Here is a 21406-nt window from a genome sequence, read left to right as displayed (position 1 = left end):
GACTTACATTTAAGTCTTTTATCCATCTTGAGTTTATTTTTGTGTAAGGTGTAAGTTGGTGGTAGAGTTTCATTTTTTTGCATGAGATCTGTCCAGATCTCCCAACACCATTTGTTGAAAAGGCTATTTTTATTCCATTTTATGCTTCTGTCCTCTTTGTGAAATATTAAGTGACCATAGAGACTTGGGTCTATTTCTGGGCTCTCTATTCTGTTCCATTGAGCTATGTGTCTGTTCTTATACCAGTACCAGACTGTTTCAATTACCATGGCCTTGTAATATACTTTGATATCAGGTACTGTGATCTCTCCTACTTTGTTGTTCTTTCTTAAAATTGCTGCAGCGATTCGGGGTCATTTATGGTGCCATATAAATGCTTGAAGTGTTTGTTCTATATCTGTGCAATATGTCATTGGTATTTTAATAAGGACTGTGTTGAATCTATAAATTGCTTTGGGTAGTGTGGACATTTTGATCATGTTAATTCTTCCAATCCATGCATATGGTATATGCTTCCATTTATTTGTTTCTTCCTTAATTTTTTCTTCAGTGTTGTGTAGCTTTCTGAGTACAGGTCTTTTATTTACTTGGTTTTGTTTATTCCTAGGTACTTTATTTTTCTTGTTGCTATAGCCAGTGGTTTTTTTCTCTGACTTCTGTTTCTGATATTTCATTGTTGGTGTACAAAAATGCCTCTGATTACTGAATATTGACTTTGTGTCCCACTGTTTTTCCAAATTCACTTATTAGGTTGAGTAGTTTTTTGGTGGAGTCAGTATGGTTTTCTAAGTTCACTATCAAGTCATCTGCAAACAATGACAGTTTTACTCTCTCCTTTCCAATTTGAATGCCTTTTATTTACCTTGTCTAATTGCTGTGGCTAGGAATTCCAATACTAGGTTAAATAAAAGTCATGAAAGCAGACACCCTTGTCTTGTTCCTGATCTTAGTGGAAAAGATTTTAGTTTTTGCCCATTGAGTATGATGTTGGCTGTAGGTCTCTTGTATATGGCCTTTATTATTGGGAGGAATGCTCCCTGTATGCCCACTTTGCTGAGTGTTTTTATCAGAAATGGGTGCTGTACCTTACCAAAAGCTTTTTCCACATCTACTGATATGATCATATTATTTTTATCTTTATGTATGATGTTTATTGATTTGTGAATATCATACTATCCTTGCATCCCTGGGATGAATCCCACTTGATCATGGTGTATGATCTTTTTAATGTATTGCTGGATGCAGTTTGCTAATATTTTGTTGAGGATTTTTGCGTCTATGTTCATCACAAATATTGGCCTGTAGTTTTCTTTCTTTGTCATGTCTCTATTTGGTTTTGGGATTAATATGATGCTGGCTTCATAAAACGAGTTTGGGGTCTTCCATCTTCTTGGATTTTTTGGAATAGTCTGTGAAGGATGGGGTTAGGTCTTCCTTAAATGTTTTGTAAAATTCTGTGAAACTGTGTGGTCCAGAGCTTTTGTGTGCTGGGAGTTTTTTGATTACTGCTTCAATTTCATCAAGTGTTATTGGTCTGTTCAGGCTTTCTGCTTCTTCTTCATTCAGTTTTAGAAGATTATATTTTTCTAAAAATGTGTCCTTTTCACCTAGGCTTTCAAGTTTCTTGGCATATAGTTGTTCATAGTAATTTCTTACAATCCTTTGCATTTCTGTGGTATCAGTTGTAATCTGTTCTCTTTCATTTCTGATTGTGTTTATTTGGGTCCTCTCTCTTTTTTCTTGATGAATTTGCTTAAAGGCTTGTCAATTTTGTTTATCATTTCAAAGAACCAGATCCTGGATTTTTTGATTTTTAGAATTGTTCCTTTAGTCTCTATGTTACTTCATTGTGCTCTGATCTTGGTTATTTCCTTCCTTCTACTTGCTCTGGGCTTTCTTTGTTGTTGTTTATTTGAAATGTTTCTATCTTTTTTAGGTAGGCCTGTATTGCTATGAGTTTCTCTCCCAGGACTGCCTTTGCTGTGTCCCATAAGTTGTGAACCTTTGTGAGTTCAATTTCATTTGTTTCTAGAAACTTTTTGATTTCTTCCTTGATCTCATTCTTAACCCATTCATTGTTTTATAATAGCATGCTATTCTATCTCCATGAATTTGAATGTTTTTGAGTTTTTGTCTTGAGGTTAGTTTCTAGTTTCAGGCCCTTGTGATCTGAGAAGATGCTTGATATGATTTCAATTTTCTCGAATTTGTTAAGGCATGTTATATGTCCTATTATGTGGCCTATATTTGAAAATGTTCCATGTGTATTTGAAAACAATGTGCATTTTACTTCTTTGGGATGAAAGGTTCTGTATATATTAGTTAAGTCCATTTGATCAAGGGCATTGTTCAATGCCACAATACCCTTGCTAATATTTTGTTTGGGAGAGCTATCCATTTTTGACAGTGGGGTGTTAAAATCCCCTAGTGTGAGTGTGTTGCTGCCTATATGTTTCTTGAAGTCCTCCAAAATTTTCCTTATGTATTTTGGTGGTCCTATATTGAGTGCATATATGTTTATAATGTTTATGTCTTCTTGATGGATTCTTTCCTTGAGTATTATGAAGTGCCCTTCTGTGTCTATTTTTATGGCTTTTGTTTAGAAGTCTGTTTTGTCAGATATAAGTATTGCTACCCTGAGCATTTTCCTGTCCATTTGCATGGAATGTTTTTCCCAGCCCTTCACTTGCAGTCTGTTTTGTTCTGAGGTGTGTCTCTTGTAGGCAGCAAATATGTGAGTCATGTTTTCTTACACATTCAGTTACCTTATGTCTTTTGATTGGAGCATTTAATTCATTTACATTTAAGGTTATTATTGATAGGTATTTATTCATTGCCACTTTAATCCCTTTGCATCTTCGTGTCTCTCTCTCTCACTGTTTTTCTTGTGGTTCTTAAAGTAGACCTTTTAGCATCTCTTGCAGAGGTGGTTTGGTGGAGGTGTATTCCTTTAGATTTCTTTTGTCTGGGAAACTCCTTATTTGGCCTTCAATTTTAATTGAGAAACTTGCTGGTTAAAGTAGTCTTATTTGCAGGCCTTTGGTTTTCATAAAAGTATGGAATGCTTCACAAATTTGCATGTCATCCTTGCGCAGGGGCCATGCTAATCTTCTCTGTATCATTCCAATTTTAGTATATATCTTGTCAAGGTGAGCACTATGAATTCATTTCTGTGTTTGTGTGTTTTGAAGATTTCACTCTTAAGTGCTACTATACAGTATCTATTTGCTTTTGTGTGCAGGTTTCTGTTGAAAGAACACCACTTAAAAATTACTACTGAAAATGAATCAATAAGGTATTTGCACACGTCAGGAGTACCAGTCAACAGGCCTTTCCAATCACAATGTGAACACTTTGCCCCAGGCCTCACTCAAGGAGAGAATAGCAACTACACATGGCCCTGGACATATTCTGGCCTTGGAAGGAGTTCCTGCACTAGATGCAACTTGGACTCCAGTTCTCTAACCCTCATCTTTCAAAGGCTCTTCATGAGGGCATGGGAAGGCAGCAGGGATGGTATCATTGACCTGGGACACAAACTGCAGGATTCATCTTGGTGGTTTCCCCATGGACTCTTGGACCCTACAGGAACTTGTTGCATGGAGATCATGTTTGGGCCCCTCCTGCGTCTGCAGCTTTTTTTTCTGTACCAAATCTTGAGCTACAAGCTTTAAATAATCTCCAAACAAAAGTGCAAACTCCCACTATACATGCCTTAAAGTTCAGGAATTCCCATTCTCGTTTTCAGTGGCATAGCCATTGTTCAAGGTGATCATACTCCGGATAGTCATCAGCAGCCTATTCTTGCAAAGTCCCTGCCATCACTCAGACACACACAGCTGGTGGTGTGCAATTTGAAGACAAGGCTATAGGAGTGACTATTGGGCTTGACTTTGTTCAGTTCTAGGCCAAAGACCAGCTTCATGAACTCAGTGGCTCTCCTGAAGGGCTCGGGGAAGTGCTCCCTTTACCTTTGGTTCACTGTCTTCTGCATCTATGTCTTCATAACAGGCTCCTTCATTTGATATTTCTGCATCAGTAATTGCATTGACACCTGCACCTTTTTGAAAAGGAAATCTTTCAGTTCACTCTCTGTGGATCAACTTGTACTCTCAGAGAAACTTGCACTTTCTCACATTGGCTTTTAAAAACTTTCTCAGACATGTGCATGAAATGCCTGTAGAAGTAATGATGGTGGGAGGGGATTTATGAGTCTCTGGGGAATGCTGTAAATGGGGAAATCTAAGGGAGAACCCCCAAGCAGGAGATGAGGAGAAGAGGACTCTTTCTGGCTGCAGTGGCCAGAGAACATTTGAGACCCTGCGTTGTACTCTGGGCCTGGTGTTATTTTCAAGTGGGTGATGCACCTAGAGGAGGGAGAGTGTGATGGAATGAGGGCCTTGAGCTAGAGCTCCACATTGGCTTTAACCAGGACTGCCACAGTGGGTTTTCTTGACAGTACTGCTCTTGACCCCACAAGGCTCTCCAGTCTAATGAACTTGTGTACAACATATGTGCAGCTTTGTGTATGTCAGTTATAACTCACCAAAGAGTCTTTTTAAAAAAACTAAACATATTCTTACTTTACTATCTAACAATATTGCTTGTTGGTATATACACAAATGAGTTCAAAACATATATCCACAAAAAGTGCCGGCACAAGACAATACTGAACACAAATTGTAAAAGAAAAAGTAAAAATAAATAAAACTTTAAAATACTGCACAAATATGTCTTTAGCTGCTGTATTCATGATTGCTAAAACTAAAAATTAACCAAGATGTCCTTTAACCTCCAGACAAAAGATATGAGGTTTCAAGCTATACAAGGACATACAGGAAGCTTAAATATATATTGCTGCATGAAACAGGCCAATCTTAAAAGGCTACATTCTGTATGGTTCCTACTATAGGACATTCTAGAAAAGCCAGCAGTATAGGGAAAGTGAAAAGGCCAGCGGTTGCCAGGGTTAGGAGGTAAGGAGGGATGAATAGGTGGAGCACAGACCACTTTTAGGGCAGTGAAACTACAGTGCATGAAACTATAATGTGGCTACAAGCCATCATACATTTGTTAAACTGCCAAATAATGTACAACACCGAGAATAAAGTGCAATGTCACTGTGGACTCTGTGCCAACACTGTGCCCATGTAAGTTCATAGATTGTACTAAATGTACCACTCTTTGGCAGGATGTTGATTGTGGGGGAGGCTGTGAGTGCTTCTGGTTAAGAGGGTACATGGGTAGCCTCTGTGCTTTCTGTTCAGTCTGCTAAAAAGCTAGAACTGCTGTATGAAACAACAGCAAGTATAAAAGGGAGGGAGGCCCCTCAGTCTCACCCCAGCGCTGGGAATGTTACTGTTGAATGCAGGTTGAGGCCCTATGAGGGTGATCCCTCTGAGGGTTCCAACTCAGTACCCTCAATCTGAGTCGTGTGAAGGCCAAAGATTTCTCTCTCTGCTAAAGTGGGGTCTCAGCCCTCTGATCACACTGCAACTCCTCCATTACCCCTGAGAAGGATCTGAGACCCTCTCTGCCTGACATTTATTCCTGGACCTCTCATGCCAATGGAACAGGAAGATTTTGGTGATGTCTCCACTGGGAAGAGTTTGGTGGTCTCTGAACTCTTCATGGTACTCGCCTTCCTCCTGGCAGGCCTTAGAAATCCTACCTCTACTCACCAGTATCCACAAACCTCAGAACAAGGTCTTTACCTTCTTGACCTCTGAAAGGGAAGTCAGGTTCAGGCATATCCTGTCAAGGCTGTTTCGGGACTCTGGGGGCTGACCGACGAGTCGGGTATCTATGGGCCTCACTGTTCTGTGTGGGTGCTCCCCTCATTCCTCATTCAGGGATTTCATTCCTCACTTTCATATGTGTTGGAGACTAGGACACTTCCCTCTAGTGGCCTCGGGTTATCCTCCTAGAGTTGTCTCACTAGTCCCTGAGAGCCCTGAAGAGTAAGTGAGGGGATGCACAGGCTGACAATTGCCTGGCAGGTTGCTCTTCCCAGTCCAGTAAGGGAATCTTTCTTATGGCTTCTGTTTCTTGATGAAAACCTTTCTGGTAAAGACCACATCTCTGTAACTTCTTGATGAGTTTTCCAACTGCACACTTTTCAGAGAATGGCTCCCTGTCTCAGGAATAAAGTGAGTTGTAACCCCAGGCACAGACCCCAGGACAGATGTCATGTTAACGAAAAAAGAATGCTTCGACATATTCCTTCCTTTTCCAGCTAGACTCAGCACCTTGTGTCACTTATGTTTGAGTAGGTTTAAATTTTTACCCAGAACACACTGTCTAAAATGGTTTTGTGAACCCGATATTTTGAGGTGCACTCATTTTGCATATGTAGATGATACTGTCAGCAAATATTCTGCCTCTCCTTTATTCACATGCCTCCATTATTTCAAAATTCTCATTACTCTGGTATGCTTTCAATTTAGAGTCTTGGGCAGGCTCCTCTTATTTTTTATCACCTAAGATCCATTTATGAGAAGTGAGAAGAAAGGTGAATGAATGGACTCAAAGTCGGTCTCAGCTTGAGAGGGGAGAAAAACTGTAGACTTCAGACTAATTCAGGCCACAGGTCTAGTTCCTACCCTTTCTCTCAACAGCCATATGTAATCAGGCACATTAGCAAACGCCACGAGCCTCAGTCTCTTCATCAGTGCAAGGGTTTGATAAGCTCCATCTCAGGGGCCAGCAGAAGGTATATAGTGCATGCCAAGTGCCCGATCTGTATTGTATTGACTTTAAGGGATGCCAGTTCCTACCATCATGAATTTGTCCCCTGGGGTTTCAACCCACTACACTGAGATTGGGTTTTTAACCTGGGACAGGTCAGAGAATATCAGTGCTCTAGGCCAAAGAAAACCCGATCAAGCAAAATGCTGCTTAGCAAGGAGAACTCAGTCATATTCTCCCCTCCCCCCTTAGAGTATGTCATTCAATGTCCACTAGTGTGAGGTAGACTTCCTCAGTAGACGTGTCAGAAAACTCTCAAAATATGTTTCAAGGATCAAAGTCTTGCGCCCTTCTCTGCTGCCTTTCTTTCTAGGCCGCTCCTAGTTTCATTTGTTTAACCACCAGGAACAATGTAACCTTGCCTAGAGTTGGCCACATTATACACAAGGTAACTTAATGCAAATGTCTTTTCTAAGGAACAGACTCAGACTCCTCCATCTCAAAGCAGAGTGTCAGTCCAGTGAATTCTGGGCATTCCTTCCTGAAGGGAGTATCACACTTATTTCTTAAGGATTCCCTGGAGACCACGTGACTAAAATATGTGAATTGCACACTGTGTTCACCTGCACTGGGACAAGAGCACAGGACCTGTCCCATCCCTGCCCCGGGTAATCTCTGTGCTGTTTACTTGGAATTTCAAAGTAACTGTTAAGTGCAGTTTCCCATTTCCAGACTTTGTTTGCAACTATGTGTCCTGCCACCTATCTGAGAGTCTGTCTTCTGCTCACGATTTCCACAGCATCATCTCACCCACCATACAACTAAATGAAATTCCCTCCTATTGAGGGACTTTTCTTTTCCTAAGATCCAACACTGCCTTCCCTCGGGGCTTTTACACTTCACTGATCTTCTCTGGAACCCCCTTTCTCTGTTCCTACTCTGTCGTTTCATTGGTTTTGTGCCTCTTACATTGTGCATTACCACTTCCCCAATATGATAGCTGCTTGTCAGTGCTATAATGTTTAGGGGCTGTGGCTAGGTCTTCTTCTTCTCACCTCTCCCAGCATTAGCATGGAGCCTTCATATGCAATTACTGTTTGGGGAATTAAATCAGCCTGTGGGCATGGAGGCTAATTTATTACAGTTTAATTCTACACTTTTACTTTTTAAAATCATTTTTAGTTGTTACTGTATTAATGTTGTGCCATTTTTCACCACTTTGCCCTCCTTCTCCCATTCCAGTTCCCCTGCTCTGCTCCCACAGTCAATCCCCACATTGTTGTCCATGTCTGTGGGTCATCATACACTTTATTTGTCTAGTCCCTTCCCCTTCTTTCCACCATTATCACTCTTTCCTGTCCCTCTGGTCACTTGCAGTCTGTTACATGTTTCCATGCCTGTGGCTTTATTTTGTTTGTTAGTTTATTTTGTTCATTAGATTTCTCTTGTAAATGAGATCTTATGGTATTTGTTTTTCACTGACTGGCTTATTTCACTACATTCTATAACGAGTCAAGTACATGGTGTTATTTTTAACTCTATAAAACACAGACTAAAATAGATTGGGAAGGGAATATTGACAATGTTAGTTTTTATCTATTGGGTGATTCCATATGTTTTACTGCTTTGTATCTTTACATTTTCAAGGAAATGCATATGTTACCTAGCACCAGATCACTTGACAAAATGGAAAATTTCCCAACTTGTTTTAAAAAACAGCAAACCTCTCACTCTTAAACCTGATAAGCAACAAGTGTGACTAATATAATTAACTTAGATTGTAATGACAGACAAACTTTTATTTAGGAGTAAATCCACTAAAAACAAGACAAAGTGAAAACACAGATGAATCTCCAAATCACCCACACAGAATAGGAACACTAAGGTATCATACCTTGTCTTCCTTCAGTCACACTCAACTCTTCACTGCTCAGAACACTCATTGATCTCTTCAACTACAGAATGAAGAAGTGACCTCAAGTTCACCAGCTGTGGGAGCAGCTGCTGGATGTGGCCCAGTCGATCACTGCCATGACATTGGTGCCAGCCCTTCATGGCATTGTGGCTTGGATTTTTCCTCAACTCCCAAAGCCTCTTCACACCTAGATAAAAAGGCACAGGGGACGGTGTGATTAATCTTGGCCCCAAACTCCAGCACTCTCATCTTGCTGGTCCCGGCATGGGCTCTTGGACCCCACAGGAACTCGTAACGTGGAGGATCACTGTCGGGCACCCGGCGGTACTCCAGATATTTGAGCTTCACAGAGTCTTGGGTGATGAGCTTCTTTGGTTCCCTCAATGAAAAATGCCTCTTTCCAGCATATAGTGTCATGTTGTTCAGGAATTCACAGATCTTCCGCTCAGTGGCACAATTGCTGTTCTTGAAGATCATGCCCAGGATATTCATCAGGAGACCATACTTGGGAAATCCCCTGCTGCCACCACTCACCCTCTGATTGCCAGGGAGATTCATTTCGCTGACCAGGGTACAGGAATGCTGTGTAGCATCAACTTCCTTTAAGTCAGCACCAAATACCACCTCCTTACTGGAAGATGCTCTTCTGAGGATGTCATAGAAGAGCTTTTTGTACTTTTTACTGACAATTTTCAGTGTATCTGCCTTCCTAATAGACTGTTTCATTTTGTACATCTGCATCAGGAACTGTACCACCATACAGGTCATCTCAGTCTGACGGTCTCTCTGAGACTGCGTCATGGAAGGTGGCGCCTTGGAGGAACTTGGTTTGTTCTTCATTTTGCAGTTGGCTCCTTCAGATAATCCTACATTTGAAACACCTGCAGACTTAATGATGGTGGACAGGGCTCTCTGAAGCCACTTGACAGGGCTACGTGACCTAGCACCAGGCTTCTTCTGTGTGGCAGCTTCAGATGGAGGAGGGGACGAGGAGGCCAGTGCTTCCTCCTTGGCATTCCCCAGATGTTGGGTTGCACCTTGGGCCTGGTGGTGTTCTGCAGGGATGTGGAGCTTCCTTTTATGACCCTGAGGCATGATGACTGTCAAGGACAGTAGTCAGGAGAGCAGGTGGGTCAGCAGGGAACCTGAGCATGAGAGGAATGAACATGAATGGGTTGAGCAACTTTATCAGGGACATACTACCTTGACTTTTAAGAAGGCAACTTCTGTAGCTTTCCTGGAGGGAGGTGCTCTAGGCACCTACAGAGCTTCTGTTATCATCAACCTGTCCCTTGAGAGCCATGTGGAAACCATTAAAGTGAGCCTCAGGCTGCACCTGAGCAGCCCTGCTCACTGCTTAGTAGGCCTGACAGCAGAAGCAGGAAAGTCTAGTTTCTATGGAGCCCCATCTGCTATGGAGTGTGGGGGTCTCCCCAGTTCCCATTTGAGAGCACCATATCCACTTTTAGCACAGCCTTTGTCCCTCCTCTGGGCTGCTCTACATTTATACCTAAAATCCAGGTCCTCATCTTCTTGGCATCTTAAGAGGATCCAAATGAGCACCCCAACCCACCACCTTTGCTAGGGGACACCCACTGCTGACAGCTCCAAGGGACTCATTGTGCTGAGCACGGTGGCGCCCTAAGTCCTCATCCAGGGTTCTCGTCTTCAATCTAGGTAAGGCCTTGGACACCTGCCTCTGTGGATCTGATATCCCTATGCTTAGAAAGGCTCTTATGAACACAATGCCATCAAAATAAGAGGGCACTTAATACAGACACTCCAGCCCATGATTCCAGTGTTAGCATGATAAGTCCCCATAATTTCTGGCTGTAAACCAGTGAGGGTTCAGTCAGCAGAAGAAACTGTGGGAATCTCAAATGCCTCCTCTTGAAATGTCCTCACATCTAGACTCACTCAGATCATTTTCTCTGGGCTCCAGCACCAGGGTAGCACCTGGAAGGGCACCGATGCCATGGGGGGGAGCAACTGAAGTGTCTGGCATCAGAGTGACAGCTGGGTGACAGCTTCATCCTGGGCAGAACTGCAGATAGCAGCCATTGTTCTATTTCTCAGCCCTCACACATTGCCACAGTACCATGGCACCATATCTGAGATGAGACTTCACCTACCTGGCTGACACGGTTAGCCCTGCTGTATTGATTACCTAAGGCTCTGTCCCATCCAAGTTTATGGCCCACCCTAGCCGGTAACAGTGCTTTTCCATATGACTGCCTGGTATAGGCTCTTGCTACAGACCCTCCTAAATCTGCTCAAACAAGCCAACAGCTGAGCCAAGCTCCTGTCTCTCTCTCTGACTAGCCCCAGGCTGGGCACTAGCACCAGCCATTTGCAGATCACTTTAGAGCTTATGTCAAGTGACCCCAGACAGAACACTGTTGGTGGCTGACCTTGGCGTGCATCACGCAGGAAACCTCAGAGCCTGTGGATCCAGTGGACAGCTACAGACCATGTGAGAGCACTATCAACCAGTCCCTTGGTGGGAAATGGTTGTTGATCTGTGGTCAGAACCAGACCTACCAGCTGTATGGCCTGAGTAAGTACCTGCTATGGGCATACTGAAAGCAATCAAGACCCAACTACAAGAGGAGGAAGTACTCAGCCCACATGGAGGGCACAACTGGGAGTACTCAGCTTGCGGGACAAGGGTACTCTGTCACTAGATGGTACAGGAAATCTGCTACATTAGGCCATGCTACTAAGACACAGAAGAGGTAAAGCAACTCTACCTATTAGAAACAGAATAAGGCTGCGAAAACGAGGACCAAAGAAATATGGCCCAAATAAAAGTAGAGAACAAAATAACAGAAAACTTAAAGCTAAACAGAATAAGGAAGACCAATCTTAAGCATCAGGCCCTCTTCTTGAAAGCAGTTCAGACCTACCAAATCAGGGTACACCCACAGAGCAAGGACCGCCTTCTCACTATACATCTGAGGCTGAATTCAGCCCGACGGCTCTCCTGGGGCCTCTCAGAGCCCCACCGCAGGGCAGGGATGGGGGGTGGGCTTACCTTCGCTCTGGGAGAGCTGGGATTTCCCCAGATCCCACTGTAGGTCGTCACCTTGATTCCAGGCCCGTCTTGGGAAACCACCCTGAGCCGCAAAGGCGCCAGCAGAGTGCACCAGGAAAAGCCCTCGCTCCCAGGCGGAAGTGGGTGGGTCCTAACTAGCGTGGGCTGTCCCGGGTGCCTGAGAACGCAGAGCCCCGCGGTTGGGGGGTGGGGAATCCGGGGGACCCCACTGCTTAGGGGTAGGTGGGCCCTAAGTCCTCACTGAGTGTCCGTGTTTTTGTGTGGTCAGAGTCTCGGCTTGTCCCTCTAGTGACATGGGTGGTCCCGGCTGCACACCAAGTGCTCACTTTCCTGAGTTCCATGTGGCAGTTCGGTGGACAGCTTCTGATGTGTGCCCTGGGCCTTATAGGCCAGACCCAGGGTGGGCACTCGGCCAGGCTCTGGGGTTGCCAGGGTGATCCTCTCTTTTAGCACTGAGTGACCTCACTTCCGCTCAGTGCAAGATTCCTGTCTTTGCAGCTCTGGGATTCGATCCTATTAGGCAAGACACTTCCCTCCCTGAGACCACCCACATGGAAAGTGTGGACTCTCAGTGGTAGCACTTCTGGATTCCCCAAGGCCATGGAAAGTCCTGGTTTCTATGTGACCCCCACTGTTTTTTGGCGCAGCCCCTCATAATACTCAGGAAACTCATATAGATGGATTCTTCTTAGAGACCCAGTCATTCCTTCTTCCAGACGAAAACTGTCTGCATTACACCGAGGTGCTGGCCTCTCTGAGACTGTCCAGACTCAAATCAGCCTGACATCTCTGCTAAGGGCTTCCCAGGAATGACAGAACAGGACACTTTGTGAGACCTCCTTTTCATGCTAGGGGTGCTACCCTTAGTCCACTTTGGGGACCTTACTCTGACAAATGAACAGTCCTGTAACTTCAGTCTTTGCTTTCACCCATGAGAGGCAATGACATGTGGACATTTCCCTTCCTCTCTCCATCCTTTCCCTTCTCTTTGAAAATAAATAAATGCAAACTTTGAATTATTTTTTCAGAATTTTGTATTTATTTTGCAAGCTCTGGATAATTTGTATGAAGAAATGAGGACATTTTCAGCAGTAAGAGTATGATGTAGCCAGTGCTCTAGGTACTCATTTCCCAGCTTCAGCAATATCAGCACACAGCTAATCTTGTCTCATCCATGTTACCCTCAGCCCTCAAACTATTGTGAGGCAAACAAAATAACAATATTTATCCTTTTCTGTACCTTTAAAGGTTGAAGCTCTTAATTACAAACAACCAAAATACCTCAAGGACACAGTCCGAATTCTAAGAAGACCTCCTGGATTCCTGACTGCTGGTGTACAAACATCTTCTTCCAGTTAATTCATCCAACACTAATCTAGGTGCTGCTATGAGGGATTTGGCAGATGGAATGGAGGTCTGAAATCTGATATTCTTAAAATAGGGAGATTATCCTCTTTGAGCCAGACCTAAGGAGGTGAATCCTTGAATCAGATGCAGCTTTCCTTGGGAAGAGAAATCCAAAGGATGAGAGGGAGGTTCTCCTGGCCAGCTTTGAAGATGGAAGGAGCTGCACAGCATAGCAAAGACCTAAGAGAGACCTGAGAATGATCTCTAGCCCATAGCATGCTCACAAATGGGAACCTTAGTGCTTCAATTGCTGGTAACTGAATTCTGCTCCCACCAAAATGTGTGGATTGGAAGGAGCTCCTGAGCTCTACATGAAAACAAAGCCACCAGGAACAATGATTGCAGAGTTGTAAGACTTCTGAACTAAGGATCCCAGTGACTCTACACCCAACTTCTGTCCTATGTAACTGTGAGATGCTAAATGTCTGTAGGTGGAATGTATTAAAAAGTGGAATTTGTGAAAAGTAAGGTATTGTAATATATATGCTGAAAAATTTTACCTACAGATTCTTTTTTAAAAGATATTATATATTTATACAGAGGGGAAGGGAGGGAGAGAGGGAAACATAAATGCATGGTTACCTATAAAACAGCCCCACTTTGGGGTCCTGGCCTGCTAGCCAGGCATGGGCCCTGACTGGAAATGAAACTGGCGACCCTTTTTTTGTGTGGTCTAATGCTCATTCCCCTGAGCCACACCAGCCACAGCTTTTTATTTCCTTTCATATAATTAGATCATTTAGATAATACTCTCTTGGCCATATTCACATATCCAATAAAGTATTGTTAACTATTAGTTTTCATACTGTACGTTGCATCCCAAAGAGCTATTTATTATAAAATGGAAAGTTTGTACTTTAAGGCCACCTTCACCAAATTTGTCCACCTTCCAATCCCCACCCCTGTTGGCATGCCCCCATCTATTCAATCTGTGAGTTAATTTATCAGTGTATTTTAAAGAGTACACATATAAGTGATACTACACAGTATTTGTCTCTGTCTTTTGAAAAGTTTTAATAAAAGAACACCACTTGAAAATGAACCCTTCTTTCACCTAGCATGTGCTGTCACCAGTACCAGGAAATCTTCCTTTTTTACCAATGCATGTTTTTCTTTCCCTCAGTGGGTATGAGTGTGTGTGAGTATTACATTGCCTTTCCACATTCATTCATTATGGTTGTTGACATTGTTTCCATGTTGTGGCTACTGTGAATACTGTTTCAATGAACATGGGGATACTTCTATCCCTTCATGTTACGGATTTCCTTTACCTAACTACCCAATAGTGAATGGCTGCAGAACATGGTAGTTCAATTTTTTACTTTTTGATGTATCTCTATATTATCATCCATAGTAGGTGCATCCATTTCCCCTATATTCCCCTAAACTCATTCACTTTTGAATAATCTAAAGATATCCAGGTATTTAACTTTTAAAGTTAAGAACAGAAAGACTGAATGGATTAGGCAAATCCATAACTGACCAACTTTTACATTTCTTCTACCACTCTATGTTCTCATCAGATCTATTTGTTTGAGTTTTTTTTTAACGTTAACAAACATACCCCCAATGGAATGCCATGCTGTCTTCTTCAGAACCACAAAAGTGATTTAAGGACTTTCTATGTGTATTTCAAAACACACAACTCTCACTCCTCAATCTGATATAGAGAATAATAAGTGTGCTATCCCTGTCCTTCATACACTTATCTTCTGAACCGAAATAGGCGTTATGCTGATAGAACACTACTTGGAAATTAACTCAAAATAGAAGTCGGCACAATGTCCATGCACATCAGGGATACTGGCCAACAGGCATTTCCAACCAGCGTGAAGACTCCACCTCAGGCCTCACTCAGGGTGACAGAAACAAGTGCAGGTACTCCTGATTCACCCATTGACCTGCCAATGGCATGAAATTCTGCTTAGTGACGAAATCTAAGTAATCTGCCATATCCCTCCCCCTTTTTACTTGCCTTTTTTCTTGTTCCTTGTGGAGTTGTGAGATTCTCACCCTCTTTGGTAATGATAGCTTCTCCTACAATCTATAATTGCACAGGCACGGGCAGGGTCATCTTTGCATAAACATCCCCAGTGCAACCCTGGATGGTGTGCCTCAGTGGATGGAGTGCCAGCCAGAGAACCAAAGGGTCACCGGTTTGATTCCCAGTCGGGGCACATGCCAGGTTTGTGGGCCAGATCCCCGGTTGGAAGCAATGTTAGAGGCAACCGTACATTGATGTTTCTCTCCCTCTCTTTCTCCTTCCCCTCTCCTCTCTCTAAAGATAAATAAAATCTTTAAAAGAAAACATCTCTGGTGCAAGCATGAAGACTTCCAAAGAGCTGATGTTCCATTAGTGACTACGTCAAATAAAAACCGTGAACCAAGAGGTCTGATTCATCATCATTTATATTATCAAACATTCTTGAAAAACATAAGCAAATCTAGGTGCATATCTTTACAGTTTATACAACAAATGACTAAATCCAGTGAGGAGAACAAGAAATGATCAATTTTATACATGTACCACATCTTCTTTATTCATTCGTCTGCAGATGTACATGTAGCCTGTGTCCATGTTTGGCTGTAACAGATCATGCTGGGCACAGCATAGGTAAAATAGTAAATAACATTGTAATAAGTACATATGGTTCATATGGGTAGTAAACTTATTGCAATGAGCACTTTGTAAGTCACATAAATGTCTAATTAATATGTTCCACACCTGGCACTAGTATAATATTGTATGACAACTGTAATTAAAATTTCTTTAATGTGGCCAACTTTTACTTCATCTGTCTATTCACCTATATATTCACCTATCTACTGCTCCCAACTATGTTAGTGCAAACTTCCTGCTGACCTGGAAAGAGATTCTTATGCTAAAGTCAAGTTATCCTGTTCTGTATCACAAAAGCGATAAAAGGATTGCCAATCTGTATTTCCAAAAAAGAAAAAGAAACAAAAAATAAACATCACACTACTAATCTGATAAAGAGCAGTTACTGTGAGTTCCATGGCCTTCATAAGCCTGTGTTCTGAATCTACAAGAACATTCTGTCCGAAGGAACACTACTGAAACATTCAACATAAACACCAAGATAAGTCAACAAGTTATTCTGCATATCAGGCAACTGCCTAACAGGCCTTCTCAACTAAAGAGTGAAGACCCCACCTCGAATTCACTCAGGGTGAGGGTCGTGGCTGGATGTGGCTGTAGGGTGCCCACCGGCCTTTGAAGGACTGCCAGCCCTGGGTTCAGCTTGGGCCCTGGCTTGGGCTCTCTCTTCCTCGTCTCTCAAAGCCTCTTGATAAACACATGGGAAGGCTGTGGGCTCACTATCATTGAGCTTGGCCAAAAACTCAAGGACTTTCATCTTGCTTGTCTCAGCGTGGGCTCTTGGACCCCACAGGAACTCATAGCGTGGAGGATCGCTGTTGGGCACCTGCTGGTACACCAGGTATTCTTTCTGCACCAAATCTTGAGTGATAAGCTTCCTGGGTTCCCCAAAAATGAAGTGAATTTCTCCAGCATAGACACCCATCATATTCAGGAATTTCCAGACCTCCTCCTCAGGGGCGCGGTAGCCATTCAAGAAGATCATACTCAGGAGAGGCATCAGAATCCCCTTAATGGGAAATCTCCAAACTGTGCTCAGACTCCCATCATCGGTGTCATCTTGATTGTGGACAAGAGTGTAGAAGTTACCATTGGGCTTGACCTCTTTCACTTCTAGACCATACACCAGATCCATTAGGTCAGTTGCCTTCCTGAGAACTTCAGAAAAGTCCTTCCTGTACCATTTGTGGACTATCTTCAGCATGTCTGCCTTTCTAATGGGCTCCTTCTTTTTGTACTGATTCAGTAGATACTGAACCAACTTATTTGCTTTCTGAGATAAAATATTCAGGCCAGGTTTCTTTGTAAAAGTTGAGGCCCCAGAGGAATTTTTACTTTTCCGAGCACGGCCTTTGGCTTTTCCAGCAGATCTTTCGTATGACATACCTGCAGTGGTACTGCTGGTTGCTGGGGCACCCGGAGATGCCTGGAGGGGGCCAGCACCAGTGGAGGTCGAGGGACCATCCCACAGAACAGGAGAGGAGGAGCAAGCAGCCTCTTCTTCCTCTCCTGCAATGGCCTGAGCACTCTTAAGACTTTGGGCCTCAGCTTTGTTTTGGTGACGCCTCTCACGAGCACGGAGCTTACTCTTGTGACCACGAGGCATGATGAATGTGGGTCAGGACAGCAGACAGGAGTGTGGGCCAAGAAAGGTGACTTGGGCACCTGGTGGATGGAGAAAGAGAGGATGTGAGCACCTTCAACAGGTAGATTCCACCTTGGCTTTATTGAAGGCTGCCTCTGCAGGCCCCCTTGAGGGTGCTACTCTAAAAAGTGACAAGATTCCTGTTTTCCTGGTCAGTCTATCCACTGAGAATCCCATACAGGGACTGTAGAACCTTTAGAGAGAGGTTCATGCTGCATCCTACCAGCCCTGCCTGACTTTGCCCAAGTAACAGCAGGTGATGTCAGTGTAGCCCTCTTTGTTCCGGCATGTGGGATCCTCTCAGTTCATCTTCCATATTATCACGTCAACCATGGCCAGAGGCCGGGCACCTTCCCCTTTGCTACTCCTAGGCTGACCCCTCAACACTCACTGACACCCAGGAGAAGGAGCTGGAGGAGCTGGAGCAGAGCCTCAGTCCACCTGTGTACCACATGACACCCAGTGCCGAGAGTTTGCAGGGCTCATTTGTTTCCTGAGTTCATGTGGACCCTCAGTTGTCAGTCAAGCTCTTCACCTTGGCTCTTTGTGAGGCCTAGCACCTCCCTTCTCTTTAACTGGTGGCTGGACCTACAGACTAAGGGTCTCACCTCCCTCAGACCTGATATAAAGAAATGCAGGGGAAGGTCAACCTGATAACCCATCTCTAAGATATCCTGGGCTGATACATAAAGGTTGGGATGGACGTTTTGATGTCCCCTTTATTCAGGGATGGCTGGTTGCTTGAGACTTCTCTCATATTCTTCAACTGGGCCCATGGTAGACAACTCCTCACAGTAAGAGCCAGCTGCCCTGAGACCCAAAAAGAGGGCATGAAGTTGACCTTATGTGAGCAAAATAGGTCGCCCAAGAGTGGGGACTGCTACACGCAGGGTGAGGTCCTGTGGGAGATAGATCCAAACAGAATCCCAATTCAAGGTCTAAATTTGACGTCTGCTCGGATCATGATTTCTCTCTCTCAACCTGGGACCACTTCTCTCATTTCCCTCTTTCCCTTGAATGCTGACTCATGCGCACTCCCACACAACACTTATCCTTAAGGTCTGCTGGCAAAGAAAATGGGGAGGATTCTCCGTGGTCTCACTGGTATAGTGCAGCATATACCCAGTCATCAATGGTCTCTCGAAAAATGGCATAGCATGAAACCCTGCCACCAATGAGGGGAGGATGCCACTTTGACCTGATTGGTCCTCTCGCTGAGATGGCCTGGGAAGAAGTGAGTGCAACTCATCACCATCACGGCAACGTGCCCAATATCCCAGGGCTGAAAACAGTGCCCGGACTTCCGGTGGACCCTGTACTTTGTGAGAATGGTACCCCATCCCCCACACTGTCGCAACCCTGAATCCCCTTAGAGACTGGCTCTCCCTTTCTGAATTGGCCTTCCTCCTCTAAACTGAGCCCTCACCTCCCCGAGACCACCCCAGAGGAAATGAGGGCCCAGTTCAAACTGCCAACTCAGTTCAGGCCTCCTTTCTTGAGTTTGTGAGGTGGCGGGCGCAGCCCTCACCTCCCTCAGTTACCGCTAGAAGGGATGATACTTTGCTTTTTCATCTGCCTACTCTGCCTGGCGCCTCCTATGGCTGATGGCTGGGATGCTGTTCTGTGTGGCAGCTGTTTTGTGTACTAAGCTCGGCTCTTCAGCACTGAGGCCCTCATCTTGAAAGCAGTGTGGATCTACAGGTCGTCCGTTTGCGGACTCAGGGTACACCCAGAGAGCAGAGACGGCCCTCTCACTAACACATTCGAGGCCAAATTCAGCCCGATGGCTTCCTTGGGGCCTCTCAGAGCCTGGCAGCAAGGCAGGGCTGGAGGGTGGGCTCACCTTTGCTCTGGGAGTGCTGTGATTTGTGCAGGTTCCCCCCACTGTCCTCCCCTTCACTCGAGGCTAGTCCTGGGAATCCGCCCTCAGCCGGAAAGCTGATGGCTGAGTGGGCCTGAAAAGGTCCTCGCCATCAACCGGAAGTGGGTGGGTCCTAACTGGTAGGGCTGTCCCGGGTGCCGGAGAATTGTGGGACGCGTTGTTCTTTGCCAGACCCCATTGCTTAGGACTCTGTCGGCCCTAGCCCCTCACTCATGGTCCACACTTATGTGTTTCTGAACCTCGCCTTGTCCTTCTAGTGAGCTAGGTGGTCTTGGCCACAAATCAAATGCTTAACTTTCTGAGTTCTAGTGTGGCAATTGGGGCAGACAGCTTCTTATGTGCACTCTGGGCCTTACAGTTCTGACCTTAGGGGTTGCAGCCAGCAAGGATCCCCCTTCATCGGGGTGTCTATTCATTTAGGACTGAATGTCCTCTCTTTGCCTCGCCTATGTGCAAGACTCTAGTCTTTGCAGCACTGGGGTCCGATCCTATTAGGCAAGGCCTTTGCATGCCTTAGACCTCCCGCCCACATAGAAGGAGTGGGCTTCTCAGTTGTGTAGCGCTTCTGAGTTCCCTAGTGCCATAGAAAATCCTGAACTTTTTGTGGCTCATGTGTTTTTGGGCGCCACTCCGCATATCACTCAGGCTATTGGCATACATGGATTCCTGTTAGAGACCTAGTCACTCCCTTTGCCAGATGAAAACTGCCTATATTTCACTGAGGTGCTCATGTCCCTGACAATTCCCAGGCTTCAATCAGCCTGAAATCTCTGCCCAGGACTTCCCAGGAATGACAGCAAAGGAGATTTTTCTGAAACTACTTTTTCATGCTGTGGGTGCTACCCTTACTCCACTTCAAGGTCCTTACTTTGACAGATGAACAGTCCTGTAACTTTGGCCTTTGCTTTCTTGATTCTGCTCATGTTGCATTAATATCCCACTTTTCTGGGAATTTCATGTTGGAAATCAAGGTCATGCTCACACCAAGACCTCTAAGGAGAGAAAACGAGGGTGCAAGTCTAGGACTTAGTGTTCTGTCTGATTGCCTCTACTCTTCCCAGGTAGGATCCTCACTATATCTGTCAGAGCCTTGGACTCCCATGAAACTGAGATACTCTCCTTACAATTTTCTTTACTACACTTAAATTGGTGTGATTGCTTTCTCATTCCTCAGTCATGGGAGTCCTCATCTTAGCACCTGTCTTCTGATTAATGGCTTCCTGGGTGGTGACACCTCCCTCCCAGTACTTGTATATTCTACTTCCTGCAAAGGTGCAGAAAATGGGTCCCCTCCATGAGTGATGTAGCATTAGGAAACTGCAGCACATATCAGAGCCTATGTGCTGTGCTGTCCGAGAAAAGAAAGCTGATACATTCTTTCTTTTCATGAGCCTGGCTTAGGGAGCATAGAAGGATAGAGCCTGATGTGTGTGATCCCTGACTGATGTTTTGACACTATCTGATGTTGCATATGTAGCGGATCATACTGGCACTAAGTACCATGTCTCCTTTATTCATATCTCTTGTTTATGTGGGTATTCTAACTGCTCTTGTTATGTAGTCCATCCAGTGTTTTGGTCACAAGGTCCTCTGTTTTATCACTTGAGCTGTGCTTTGGGGTAGTAGACATAAGTGAATTAACTGACTTGTGGTCAGCTGGAAAGAGTGCTCTCCTGGAAGCTCTGGACAAATGCAGTCTAGGGGTTCTAGTCCCAGTGCTGTCCCTTATTTGCTGTGTATGAGTCTCAGGTTCTGCATTTGTCATGAGGTGTTTTAAAGCCCTCTCTGGTAGGTTCATGGATTGTGTTCAGTGTGTGTGAAAATGTGCACAGTGCCTGGAATTCATTGAGATTTTGCACAATATTTGTTATGTCTGTGATTATGACTATTTCCACCTCAGAAAATATCACTCATCTTAAAAGAATAAAAAGTATTCAGTAGATATCAGCAAATATGTGGCACTCTAGTACAACACACTGCAAAGGGTGCCAACCTGATGGCTCCTGAGTTTCCATCACACACCATCTCCCTTACTTCACAGATCCTCCCTGGTGTTGAAGTGCATACTGGTCTGTGCACTGTGGTCACCTGCAGAGGGATAGGAGCACAGGATGCATCCTGTCCCTGTCCCATGTGGAGGTTCTCTCTGGTCTACTCATAATTCCAAGACAAACGAGCAAGCAACATAGAACCAG

General features: G+C 44.3%; 2 protein-coding genes and 1 pseudogene across 2 annotated transcripts; all 3 read right to left on the bottom strand.

Annotated features, from left to right (window-relative positions):
• Nucleotides 1-3050: 3050 nt before the first annotated feature.
• LOC114505794 lies at nucleotides 3051-3151 on the bottom strand (annotated as a pseudogene).
• Nucleotides 3152-8495: 5344 nt separating this feature from the next.
• Nucleotides 8496-9736, bottom strand: LOC114505617 (melanoma-associated antigen B3-like). The gene has a single exon (XM_028523435.2). The coding sequence runs from the start codon at nucleotides 9695-9697 to the stop codon at nucleotides 8711-8713; it is 987 nt and encodes a 328-aa protein (XP_028379236.2). The 5' UTR covers nucleotides 9698-9736; the 3' UTR covers nucleotides 8496-8710.
• A 6510-nt stretch (nucleotides 9737-16246) lies between these two features.
• On the bottom strand, nucleotides 16247-17290 carry LOC114505616 (melanoma-associated antigen B4-like). Its single transcript, XM_028523434.1, has one exon. The coding sequence runs from the start codon at nucleotides 17288-17290 to the stop codon at nucleotides 16247-16249; it is 1044 nt and encodes a 347-aa protein (XP_028379235.1).
• Nucleotides 17291-21406: the final 4116 nt, after the last annotated feature.

The sequence above is a fragment of the Phyllostomus discolor genome, chromosome X (genome assembly GCF_004126475.2).
Source record: "Phyllostomus discolor isolate MPI-MPIP mPhyDis1 chromosome X, mPhyDis1.pri.v3, whole genome shotgun sequence".
In the NCBI taxonomy this organism is placed as follows: domain Eukaryota; kingdom Metazoa; phylum Chordata; class Mammalia; order Chiroptera; family Phyllostomidae; genus Phyllostomus; species Phyllostomus discolor.
This window is presented reverse-complemented; position numbering and strand designations above follow the sequence as displayed.

Bases quoted from the DNA above. Each gene is read 5' to 3' on its own strand.
- LOC114505617 (XM_028523435.2), bottom strand. From the start codon at position 9,697: ATGCCTCAGGGTCATAAAAGGAAGCTCCACATCCCTGCAGAACACCAC.
- LOC114505616 (XM_028523434.1), bottom strand. From the start codon at position 17,290: ATGCCTCGTGGTCACAAGAGTAAGCTCCGTGCTCGTGAGAGGCGTCAC.